The 13,086-nt window shown below is 46.3% G+C and overlaps 1 protein-coding gene across 9 annotated transcripts in view; it reads right to left on the reverse strand.

Moving 5' to 3' along the window:
• SIPA1L2 (signal induced proliferation associated 1 like 2) overlaps positions 1–13,086 on the reverse strand; it is a 246,583-nt gene that overhangs the window by 43,643 nt on the left and 189,854 nt on the right. For 8 of the 9 annotated variants that reach the window (XM_010820432.3, XM_024986711.2, XM_010820433.4 and 5 more), the window contains 4 exons: positions 5,434–5,691; positions 3,290–3,373; positions 1,534–1,634; positions 1,074–1,177 (listed from right to left, as the gene is read on the reverse strand). In XM_010820432.3, the coding sequence (XP_010818734.2) occupies positions 1,074–1,177; positions 1,534–1,634; positions 3,290–3,373; positions 5,434–5,691 (547 nt within the window). The remainder of the gene's footprint in view (positions 1–1,073; positions 1,178–1,533; positions 1,635–3,289; positions 3,374–5,433; positions 5,692–13,086) is intronic. The other variant, XM_005226228.5, reaches the window with a different exon arrangement.

Here is a 13,086-nt window from a genome sequence, read left to right on the forward strand (position 1 = left end):
ACCCGGGGATGATGAGGCGGGGTACTCTTGGGGGTGCACTGAGGTCCCTGGAAGATGAAACCAAGAGAGCAGACTAAATGTCCCATCTGATGATGGGACAGACACGACCCCTCCTCTCAGCCTGGATGGTCAGCCAAGGGCTGTGGAGTCATGAGATCCAGCCACCTGTGATTTTCAAGTGGTTTGGCCCTTCCTTCTTTCCGTTTTCCCTTTCTTCCCTCCATCCCTCTCTTCTTCCTTCTTTCCCTCCACCCTATCAGATCCTTAAGCAAATCCCGATGCCCTTTGTTATCACGAATGGATCTTCTCAAGTTCACCCCTCCCCTCCCCCACTCTCCCTGTGCTGGTGCCATCAGTTGGCTCCATGAGGCTGGCTCGAGACAAGGTTAGGATACAGCTGAGAGATGGAGGCCACATGTTTGCAGGTAACAGCTCTGAGGCTGGCCAATGACACATGGAGGAGGAGAAGAAAAGGAACAACTTGGGTCAGGACCTGATAAGACGTCTGCAAATTTTGAAAAATGAGCTACTTTATAAGGTTGGCTTCATCTGGCAACAACTAAAATTCCTGTTTGCACATTTAACTGGTAGTTTCATTTCACTGAGCTACATGGCTCCTTTTCATTTCTGCAAAAAGTAAACAGAACCACATGGGCGCTGTGGGACCATGGGAAGCCTGTCAGCTGGCTGCCGCCGGTGTTCCTGCGTGCCGTCTGCAGCTGCTCCCTGAGCAGCCAGCACCAGGCACAGCAGCACCCACCACACACCCTGCTGCACAGGTTCTGATTTTGTATTTTGTCCACACGTGGATAACAGTCAACAGATTAAAACTACCAAGGATCAAAGGCTGAGGTTACAATCCTGGCTTTGCCAATAATTCACTGGATGACTTTTCTCTGTATTTCTTTATAAAAGCAGAGAGAGATAAAAAGAAAACCTTTTTTTTTTTCTTTTTAACTTCACCCAAGACCCTTATGAGATAAGTGATGCCACTGAGAATCCCTGGCAACAATGCTAATAAATCACGAGTGCTGAGATGAACAGAAGCATTAGTTCATGATGACAAGACTCACGTGAGAAAGCTTATTGGGAGAATCCTTGCAACCTCCATCTTTCTGCAGGCCTCTTTCTTTATAGGAGCTCAGGACTTTGGAAGGTGGGCCATGCCATTTGGTTTCTGTCACACACAGAAAGAGAAGCCTTAAAGATCTAATTTCTAGTGTTAACAAAGGAGCAGAGAAAATCAGGGGCCAAACACATGGTTCAGTGACCATGATTAGGACTGCGGTTGTAGGACCTTCTGGTCCTACCCATAGAGAGGCCCTCAGAGCAGACAGAACCACCCCATGATGCTCACGGTCTGTTTCCCAGGCACCACCAGCTATAAGCACATCCCGGATGACCTTGAGGGGCCCAGCAGCCACCCTGTACACGGCAGGATGGCGCTGACCAGACAGGAATGGATGAATGAACCAGTGAAGGGGGAGGAAGGGGCAGGAGAGAGGCATGCGGAGGGGCGGGGGTCCGTATTACCGGCGTGTCTGCTTCCTTCCACGGTGTCCTCCCGCTCCCTGGCCCCGTCACATTCCAAGGGGCCGGAGCCCTGGTGCTCCAGCAGCAGGGGAGACTGGCACCTGGAGAGAGCACAGAGCTGAGGCTTGCCCACATGCTGTCCCGCCAGTGTCCCCCGTGGGTGCTGGTTCCAAGGGGCAATCCCAGGGATCCCTAGTCAGAGAATCTCTGCTGCCGCAGCCCTGCCCAACAGAGCAGCTTAAAGCATCTGGACCTGGGGGCTCTCCTGTCACGCCTGGGTCCAAAGAGGCACCTGGATGACACCATTTACAGATAAAGGAGGAGGCCACCACCAGGGGCTGAAAGGACTGTGGGGTCCCTGATGGGCTGAGCACGAGCTCGCTGCTTTTGCTGTCACTGTTTCTCCTGGGCCCAGCATACATGTACTGATGCTTCTTCATATCAAATTTTTTAAGGAAAAAGAAAATCAGATCCATTTGCTGCTAGACTACATCTGGCTGGACTTTTGTTTTATGAAAATCCTCAAATAGGACAATTCACTCTTCCAAAGGAAACTGCAGAAAACTTACTTATGTTACCAAGGGACCCTTTCTTCTAGAATCCCAGTTCTAAATCCTGATCTGCAGAAAAAGCCAAGACATGGTTTTTCCATTGACATAAAGCCTCCCCCATCCACTTTAAAAATGCAACTCAAAAGAGAAAAATTTCTTTAGGTACAACTTTTTTGTTATCGTTTTTCAGTCTCTAAGTTATATCAAATTCTTTGTGACCCCATAGACTGCAGCACACCAGGTTCCCCTGTCCTTCACTATCTCCCACAGTTTGCTCAAATTCATGTCCATTGAATCTGTGATGCTATCTAACCATCTCAAAAATTAAAAAAAAAAAAAAAGTACAACTTTTAAGAACCCCATCCAGCATCTAAGGCAGGGAATGCATGTAACTCAGACTATAAATCTCTACTTCTCAGCCCAAACCAGAAGGAGAGAGAGTGCGGGGAGAGGGTTTCCCTGGGCACATGTGAGAGGAGGAACTGAAGCATCTCTCATCTGGTGCAAGCCCCTCCGGCTGCCTGGTCGGTCCATCGTCTCAGCAGTGCGCCCAGCTCCTTCAAGCGGCAGAGGCGACGCTGGCTTGCAGCAATGCACAGAAGCACTGCTGCCGGGGGCAACGCCTGCATTTCCTTGCAAAAATACAGCCACATCCCTGGGGCGGCCCTCCTCTTCCCAAGAGTGTATGGCTATTTGTTACTGCGTCCGTCCATCCTGGGTCCTGTCCACAGGTGCCCTCAGGCCCCTGGGCGCCGTGTGTACGGCCCTGCACCCAGCTTCCATTTGCTCTCACAGGAGGCAGAGGAAATGTGTCCCATGCTAAATCTGTCTCCTCAGATTCTGGGCTGTGTTTTGGAGAGAAAAACACTTTCAAGAAAGGCTGTGAATTTATTCCTCGTCAGCAATGTAAGTGAAGGGAAACTCCCAAGGGCCATCACCCACAGAGTCTCCAAATCCTTAATTTTCATGTGTTCAAAAAGACTCTCCCTTATTAAAAAAAAAAAAGAAAACAGACAAGTTCAGAATACACACAAATGAGTCCACTTTCACAGAAATGATGAGCTACCCAGTCTGGAAGCACTGTCCTAAGACAGTGCTATCTGAGTCTCTCTGTCCCCAGTGGTCCTGTGCACAGTAAGCACTTCTGAATGTGCCCTGGAGACATGTCCCCCCAGGAGCCCACAGAAGGGGAAAAGGAGTGGTACCCGTCGTATCCAACTTGCGGTCTCCAGGGTCCGCTGCTGCCCGGTCCGGGGTCGCTGGACGATGACTGATTGCTGGGCGAACTTCTGAAAGGTTGACTACAATCAGTAACAGGCACGGAGGTAGGCTGCCAGCATCCAGACCTGGCTTGTTTTGACTTACAAATGAATTCATTTTTCAGTGACGAAGAAAAGGGGAAACACACATTGTGATCATGGACAAATAAACTGAGAATTGGTGATGCCATGCAATTTCAGGGGTATTATGGTTGGTAATTTATTATAGGAGGAGATGTGGCAGGAACAAGGCTTTACCATCTAAAATTTGAAAGCACAGCTAAAGATCCCAGTTAAACAAGGGGGACAGCAATAGAATACACAGAAAACACCACTACTACTTGGTCTATGAGACAATGCAAGGGACGTTGTGGTTCTATATTTAAAACCGAGGCAGAGAGAAAACTCTAAATTTGGCAAAACCATTTATTTCTGCACATGTATTGAATGTAATCCTATTTATTTCAGACACACAAAAATCAGTGACGCTTGTGAGAACTCGTTTGATGAAGACGTGCTTGCCAACTTTTCATTTTGCTATTAGAAGCCTTCCTTGAGTGTGCGTGTGCATGCGAAGTTGCTTCTGTCCTGTCCAACTCTTGCCAACCCTATGGACTGGTTCCTCTGTCCAAGGGATTCTCCAGGCAAGAATACTGGGGTGGGTTGCCATGCCCTCCTCCAGGGGATCTTCCCAATCCAGGGACTGAACCCAGGTCTCTTTACGTCTCCTACACTGGCAGGTGGGTTCTTTAACACCAGCGCCATCTGGGAAGCCCAGAAGAATTCCTTATAATTTACTAAATTATATGTTAATAAGGGAGGTTCTAGGAGAAGGCAATGGCAACCCACTCCAGTGTTCTTGCCTGGAGAATCCCAGGGATGGGGGAGCCTGGTGGGCTGCCGTCTATGGGGTCGCACAGAGTCGGACACGACTGAAGCGACTTAGCAGCAGCAGCGGCAAGGGAGGTTCTATAGACCCCTTCCCTTCCGATGTCACCCCTTTACACCCAGGCTACCTACTGTATGCATCTCTCTGAATATTATAAACTCAGCAGACCTTTGAGAAGGGAGAGCCAGAGCCCAGATGATTTACTGTCAAGTTAGTTAACACCATTCCTGTGCTCATTCATGGAAAAACAGACTGGAGAAGTCAGAGGAAGCCCACATGTTTTAATCCTAGTAATTATTATTAACACCTATAGAGACTTACACCTACGGGCCAGGAGTGTTCTAAGCAGTTAACCTCTGTGGACTGATTCGGTCATCATAAGGCCCTGTGGAGGTCTCTATTATAGCTAAGTTTACTTTTCAGAGGAGGAAACTGGAGAATGGGAGAGGCCAAGGAACAGGACAAGGTGATGACACGTTCAGCGGGCAGCCTGGCTCAGTGACTGCTTACAACATATGCTCTATTAGATGAAAGCCTAACAAGGAGTTTTGAGGAAGCTCTTGGTGTCTCCACAGCCCATAAGTTATGTGAAAGTTAAAACAAAGGGAGTAAAAATCAATAGCAACAACAGATCTACTATGCTGTTCACTTAAAACTACTTCTCCAGGTCACGTCTCTAAATTCTCAGCAGCTTCTAATGTTATTGGATTTCACTCTTAAACAGGTGCACCCTTTCAGGGAAAAACTTAATTTTAAATTCAACTCCTTCCGCTTAAAATGAGAGAGAAAAGCAAAGAGATGCCAATGATCTTAGGACCTCTGAAAATACTGTGACCATTAGGATGACGGGATTTCATCAATGATTTTTGTGGCTTTGTTTTCTTTATACTCAAAACTGTTCATGCTTATCTAGAGGCTCCTGCAGAATGGTTTCCCAACGTGGTTTGGAGAGTGAGTTGACAGGAGGATTACTGCGGAGAGGTACAGTGGCGGCCCTGGGGGTGGTGTCCATGGGGGAGACCTGCATGCCATCAGCACCATCGCTGGCTGGGACTACGAGTGCCCCCGCATTCGGGGCCTGCCCGGCGGCCCTGCTGCCCCCGTGGTCAGAACAAGCTACTTCAGAAATGACTAAGACACACACAAGTCCCCCAACCACGCGAAGTTCCAAGCCAGGGCTTTACCAGGGCCACCAGCCTACCTGGTACCATCGGGCAGCTTCCGGTCGAAGGAGGTGCTGCGGGGGATGGCGGCCTGGCTCTGCGGGAGAAGGGGCTGGCACTGCAGCCGGTCAGGTGTGCCGGGCACCGGGGAGACCCTGGGCAGGGGCTGCAGGGCGGGCGTGGGCACGCGGTGCCACGTGGTGTTCCTCCGGAAAGGGGTCTTGTACTCGCAGGGGGCTCCCTCGCTGTCCAGCTTGTACTCCACCATGGGGATCCGGCAGAGCTCCGAACACCCTCTGTGAGCCAAGAAGAGATGGTTAGGGGGTGCTCAGCACTGAGCCACTAGCTCGACTCACGCACAGCCTCGCATGTGCTTCTCGGGACTCAAGGATGATGGTGCGAGGCCATCCACCCTCAGCAGCAGACCTGGCTGACAGTGACCTTGTCTGTGCGTCACACAGCACAGACCAGGAGGATCTGGTCTCAAGCCTGTGGCTCTGGTTAACCTTGGCTGTCCAGGGTTTCATGCATAGGCTCTGTGTCTCCAAGTAGTTTGCAAACTACTATTGATTGCAAAACCAATCCCTGGGCAGACTGGGATTGATCTTTAACCAATCTGCATACATGGAATTATTTGCATTGAAACTGGGTGATAAATACATGTTAATAGATTAAAAACACCTCATATATAATCTGAACAGATACATGAAAGCACAGTCATATAATCAGGAATTTGAGTCACATGTCACTTGTTTCTCCTGAATCCGAGAAAAGTGAAAAACAAATTCAACAAAAGCTGTCACAAGTCAGGGAAAAGCCTGAATGCCCATCCTGTTGAAGTCACATTAGTTAGTTACTTAGTTATCACTTACTTAGTCACTACTTAGTCAGTCACTTAGTTGCCACGGTCACTTCCTTGAACTAGTGTCATGGCTCCCCACAAATTATCTTCCACGGGCTCAAATGACTGGTCAGGGATGTAAGACCCTTTAGCCTGAAAAATGTGATCTAAGTCAGATATCCCTCAAGTTACATTGTGTACACATTACTGATACTACTGACTTGACTAAAGTGACCTGCAAAGCCAACTGGTGTTTGGCCAGGACACAGGAAGACTGGGTGAGTCTCAAATTTGAGTGTCGGGGTAAACTGTCCCAATTCAGCATGTGGATGAAGACTTGCCTCTCCCTAGACATTCTGTAGTCAACAGAAAAACTCTCATATTCACCCTCTAAGAAATCTATCAGGGCAATAAGGTGTCACTCTTTAAAAAGGAGAATTGCATCCTCAAGACAGTGGAGTAGAACTTTTCAGAATCATTACAAAGGAACAAAGACAAGAAAAACCATAAACAAACTTGATCATCAACAAAGCTTGGAGACACCAAAACACAGTACATAAGGATAGGAGGCAAATGGTGGAACGCCAGTAGTGGAGCAGGGAAAGGCAAACCCAAGGATGTGCAAAGAGAAAGACAAGAAGAAGCACTTCCATCCCCTTGCACACCTGAGCAGGTGCAGGAACAGGAAGCATCAGGGGCCACAGAGGGTGGAAGAGAAAGGGAAGGAGTGAACAGTGAGCCCCCAGCCAGCACTGGGCCCCTCAGGCAATACCCACCGCCACCTCTAAGGGGCAGCAGCAATGGTCAAGGGAACACAACATGAAAGGCAGAACTCAAGGCCAGGAGGGACCCAGAAGAGCAGAGATGAAAGCAAAAAGTGAAGGGAAAGCCTTGCTGGAAACAAGATCCCCAGGTTAGTCCTCGTTCCTTCACATCCAGCTTCAGGATCATCCTGCAAAAAACAGGGATCTTTCTCCACAATGAAGACCAGCAGGTGCAAGCCACCCAATCACCCTGCCACGAGGCTCACCACCCTCAGAGAAAGAGGAGGAACCTCTGAAAGTGTTAGTCACTCAGTCATGTCCAATCTTTGCAACCCCCTGGACAGCAGCCCACCAGGCTCCTCTGTCCATGGAATTCTCCAGGCAAGAATAGTGGAATGGGTTGCCATTCCCTTCTCCAGGGGATGTTCTCAATCCAGGGATCAAACCCAGGTCTCCTGAATTGCAGGCACATTCTTTATCACTGAGCCACCAAGGAAGCCCAAAATTTAAAACGAGGATGACTGAAATTCAAAATAAAAAATCCAGTAGGACAGATGGAAGGTAAACAGAGGAGCTTTTCCTTAAAAGCCAGAAAATCCAAGTTCAATCTATGAAGTCTAAATTCACCTAACAGAGAAAGAGGAGAGGAAAAGGTGGGGAGGAAATGATCAACAAATAATACACAAAAATTTCCAGAACTAAAGGGAAAAAAAGGTGTGTCAAGACATATTACGGTAGAATTCAGACTCCTGGGTTAAAGCAGAGATCCTGAGTGTCCGGAGGGGAGAAGGCAAGGGAGGGCACAGGCCCCACACAGAGGCAGGACACAGAAAAGTTCATTCTTCGCAACAGCAAAGTGGGGTAGAAGTTCTAATCTGTCAAATCAACAGTGCTTGGAGCTTGGGATGGAGAAAGAGAGAGAAATCAAAAACAGTGTTCTGCTTTTTGGATCCGGAAGCCAAATGAATGGTGGTGCTAGCTACCCTTTGAGAACAGAAGGGATGAACTAAAGGAAGCATCATAAAAAGATAAGATGTCTGTTGTAGAGAATGAGTAGGGATTATCTCTTTATCAGTAAACTTGACTTATCTTTTAACTCTCTTTCCCCCAAAGCAAAATTCACCTCTTTTACCTCAGTTCAAGTTCAGTCGCTCAGTCGTGTCCGACTCTTTGCAACCCCATGAATTGCAGCACGCCAGGCCTCCCTGTCCATCACCAACTCCCGGAGTTCACTCACACTCATGTCCATCGAGTCGGTGATGCCATCCAGCCATCTCATCCTCTGTCATCCCCTTCTCCTCCTGCCCCCAATCCTTCCCAGCATGAGTCTTTTCCAATGAGTCAACTCTTCGCATGAGGTGGCCAAAGTACTGGAGTTTCAGCTTCAGCATCATTCCTTCCAAAGAAATCCCAGGGCTGATCTCCTTCAGAATGGACTGGCTGGACCTCCTTGCAGTCCAAGGGACTCTCAAGAGTCTTCTCCAACACCACAGTTCAAAAGCATCAATTCTTTGGCACTCAGCCTTCTTCACAGTCCAACTCTCACATCCATACATGACCACTGGAAAAACCATAGCCTTGACTAGACAGACCTTTGTTGGCAAAGTAATGTCTCTGCTTTTCAATATGCTATCTAGGTTGGTCGTAACTTTCCTTCCAAGGAATAAGACTCTCTTAATTTCATGGCTGCAATCACCATCTGCAGTGATTTTGGAGCCCCCAAAAATAAAGTCTGACACTGTTTCCACTGTTTCCCCATCTATTTGCCATGAAGTGATGGGACCAGATGCCATGATCTTCGTTTTCTGAATGTTGAGCTTTAAGCCAACTTCTTCACTCTCCACTTTCACTTTCATCAACAGGCTTTTTAGTTTCTGTTCACTTTCTGCCATAAGGGTGGTGTCATCTGCATATCTGAAGTTATTGATATTTCTCCCAGGAATCTTGATTCCAGCTTGTGCTTCTTCCAACCCAGCGTTTCTCATGATGTACTCTGCATATAAGTTAAATAAGCAGGGTGATCACTGAGGAAGGCTTTCTTATCTCTTCTTGCTATTCTTTGGAACTCTGCATTCAGATGGGAGTTGGTGATGGACAGAGAGGCCTGGCGTGCTGCGATTCATGGGGTCGCAAAGAGTCGGACATGACTGAGTGACTGAACTGAACTGAACTGAACTGAAGCAGGGTGATAATATACAGCCTTGACATACTCCTTTTTCTATTTGGAACCAGTCTGTTGTTCCATGTCCAGTTCTAACTCTTGCTTCCTGACCTGCATATAGGTTTCTTAAGAGGCAGGTCAGGTGGTCTGGTATTCCCATCTCTTTCAGAATTTTCCACAGTTTATTGTGATCCACCCAGTCAAAGGCTTTGGCATAGTCGATAAAGCAGAAATAGATGTTTCTCTGGAACTCTCTTGCTTTTTCGATGATCCAGCGGATGTTGGCAATTTAATCTTTGGTTCCTCTGCCTTTTCTAAAACCAGCTTGGACATCTGGAAGTTCACGGTTCATGTATTGCTAAAGCCTGGCTTGGAGAATTTTGAGCATTACTTTACTAGCATGTGAGATGAGTGCAATTGTGCGGTAGTTTGAGCATTCTTTGGCATTGCCTTTCTTTGGGATTGGAATGAAAACTGATCTTTTCTAGTCCTGTGGCCACTGCTGAGTTTTCCAAATGTGCTCTTTTACCTAGGCAAGTTTAAATTACTCTGGATTTCATGAATGTGCTAAATAACTGGCCAAACCTGCTAAGCTGAGATTTACACTGGGTTGCATTTTTCAAAATAAAGTGCTAAGACGCTACACGTTTTTGCCCATGGATTTATACTGTTTCCAAGTGTCTTTCTATTTAATTAGATACAACATCCCCTGGGACTACTGATTCATGCATATGGCCAATGACCTAATCAAAAATCATAAAGGTGGGATATTAGCATACATGAAAACATCAAGAACACGGAATCCTGTCTTCCACCCTAACCTATGTTGTAAGCAAGTCACTGGACGTTCAGGTGAACCTCAGGCTTTGGGGTCTCAAAGGCTAAAGCTGCCTGCATCATCCAAGTCAAGGAATCTCTTAACAGTGAAAAGTCCTGGAATTGTGTTTTGAATGAAACGTATGTGAACCTTGAATCTCAGGGAAGAAAGGGCACCTTGCATTTCCAGAGGTTGCTCTGTGTTTCCAGTTTATTGGGTTTGGTATAAAAAGAAAAAGAAAAAAAGAAAAGACAGGCTGCTGGGTACAGCGTCTTTAATTCATGCTCACAGACTATAGTCTTTAGTAAGAGGCTGTAATTTAGCTTCAATCTTGGGTAAAAAAAAGCTATATAAATGCATAATCATGACTAATATTTGAGAGACCACTGACAAAAATTTGTGCCACATATTAGGTTGAAGAGAGAATGGGGGTTGAATATTTCATTTCCATCCTCTTGCACAAGGTCATATGTAAATGATCTTTTAATACTAAACACAGGCATTCTTTTGCCCTCATGAAAATAAGCTTAAAGAATGACTTTATTTTAAAATCAAAATTAATTCTGCCATGACACTTTTATGGTAACTACTCTCACAAACTAGATATTTGCTTTGTTTACTTTTTATGACCAAGACATCAAATAAATATGACTATAACATATCATCAAACCTAGTCAAATTCAGTTCTGTTCCATATGTATGAGGAAATCCTTGAAGGATACATATGGAAATTCAGCCGATTTTTAGGGAAATGGGAAGAGGTGTAAAATAAAATTACAAATGAGCCTTCAGAGGTGCTCAGGGTGCAAGAGGTACCAGAAACTGTCCCTGCCCTTGGGCACACTGCTCTGTCCACCTTGTGTGGTCTGAGCACAGGATGCCAGGCAAGAGCCCCACTCATCGGAATATCCAGCACTGGTGAAGGGCACTTGGCACACATTTCTGGCCAGTGAATAAAGGACCATTCAGACCCAAACTGACGAAATGCAAAAAAGATCCAAGAAGTCATTTCTGAACATAGTCGCACAGTCATGTCTAACTCTTTGTGATCCCATGGACTGTTGCCTGCCAGACTCCTCTGTCCATGGAATTCTCCAGGCAAGAGTACTGGAGTGAGTTGCCATTTCCTTCTCCAGGGGCTATTCCTGACCCAGAGATTGAACCTGGGCCTCTTGCATTGCAGGCAGATTCTTTACCAACTGCTACTAGGAAAGCCCACTTCTGAACAAGTGAGCTGCTAATCTCATGTGTAACTGAGCTGTTGTTGAAGAAAAGACTTCCATCTTTTACTTTCCTACATTAGTGGAGAAATCACAGACCTCACTGATAAACGTGCTCCATCTCCTTTCAATACACCAAACTGAGTCAGTGGATTTGAACTGTATTTCTAGTTTCTGGCACCGTTTTCATGGTGTGCCTGCCAAAAGAAGGCACTCGAAGGCATAGATAAGGCTGGGGTATCACTAGCACGTGAGCACTTACACGACTACGTCTTTGCTTCGTAACAAACATCATCTACTTATGCTTCTAATTGCCATGCTAGGTAGGGATCAAAACAAACTCAGCTTCAGGGATCAAAACGAATTTAATTTTTAACATTGATTGTCTAGAGAATGACTTTTCTGAGTCTCATAATCTCTCCCAGTCATCTGGCCTAGAAGGGAAAGCATTCTGTAGACCAAGAGCATCAAAAACAACGTGCTGGTTTAAAAATGTGATGCTACAAAACTATCAGAATAACAAGTGGCTCCCTTAGTTGGAGCCCTCAGAGCATCTTAGGTTTGACTGCTTTATTCTGACAAACAACCCCACTTGCTCCTCTGCACTTGGCATTGTGGACTCCGTGCGACAGCTTACTCCTCTACCAGGGACACTGAGTAACTTCCTTACATCCACACTCTTCCATGTTCTCCCTGCTTCCAGAAGCTGCTACACCAGGGGTTCCCGCCTGTAAATTTCCAGTCTGTGGCTGCTCCCACTTTCCAGCTTCTAGGCTCAGCAGCGCAGAGGTTGTGTGCCCTCTGGCTCACAGCTGACAGGCACTCACGATCACTGTTCAGCACTGTAGCATGGACCCAGGACTTCAGAGACAACCGGGAAGGTCGCCAAGATGGCATCATCATCCCTTCCAAGTGATATGTCCGGTTTTCTGGAAGAGGACCCTCCCTTTACCACTAATAAATGGGTGCTTGAAACCAGAATCACTGCTGGCCAGGCTGTAATCTCAGCTCTAAAGGAGCTTCAACTTGGACCGCCTGACCATCAGGACTCTCACTGTTGGAGCCCAGCCAAGCTGCACAGTTTTCTTTATTATCAGTAGAAATGCTCTACAGCAGTCAAACCGTTTTCCACCGAAGGGAGAGAAGTCAGTGCCCTGTGCTCAACACCCGGATCTGCCAATACGCAGCTCAGAAAGGGGAGAAACTCTTTGGACCCGTGTTTTACCTCTTGCCAGTGGAACAGCAACAGCGGAGGGTGTGTCAAGATTAATAATGGAAGTATGCGAGCTTCCCAAAGCGAAAGCGTCAAGGAAAGAAATTAGTTTCAAACTGATAATATGACTTTTTGCTTCCATAAAGAAAGACAATATAAAACAGCAAACGGCTCATATACTTTGCTGAAAGTTCTTTCTAGATAATATATATTTACAGAACTATAGAACGGGGAAGTTTAACTTTATGTAATAACCAGAAGCACAGAAAATTTCAGAGCTGTAAAATTCCCTGTGCACATTCATCGATAGAACAATGAATCATTATTTTGATACTTTGTTCTTTACTCTCATACCAAAGTTGGACGTATGACTTTCAAAGATGAAGAAGTAGGAGAAATCCTAGGGATACTACATAGGGATAAATACTGTTGAGGCGCAACAACAAACTCCCAAAGAACTGAGAAAGAGAACTGGGAAAGTTTAAAGGAATGAGATGCATTCTTACCAGGAAAAAAAAAAAAAAAAGAGTTGAACAAATTGGCAAGGTGTGGACTGGGTAAACCATGGAGCCACAGCACAGCTAAATCACGTAATTACAACTTGCATTTACTCTGAAATTGCCTGTTGGTTTCACTTTGTTGGGAGAATCTCAGTGAACCTTGACCTCAAGCCAC

The sequence above is a fragment of the Bos taurus genome, chromosome 28, assembly GCF_002263795.3.
Source record: "Bos taurus isolate L1 Dominette 01449 registration number 42190680 breed Hereford chromosome 28, ARS-UCD2.0, whole genome shotgun sequence".
Lineage (NCBI taxonomy): Eukaryota > Metazoa > Chordata > Mammalia > Artiodactyla > Bovidae > Bos > Bos taurus.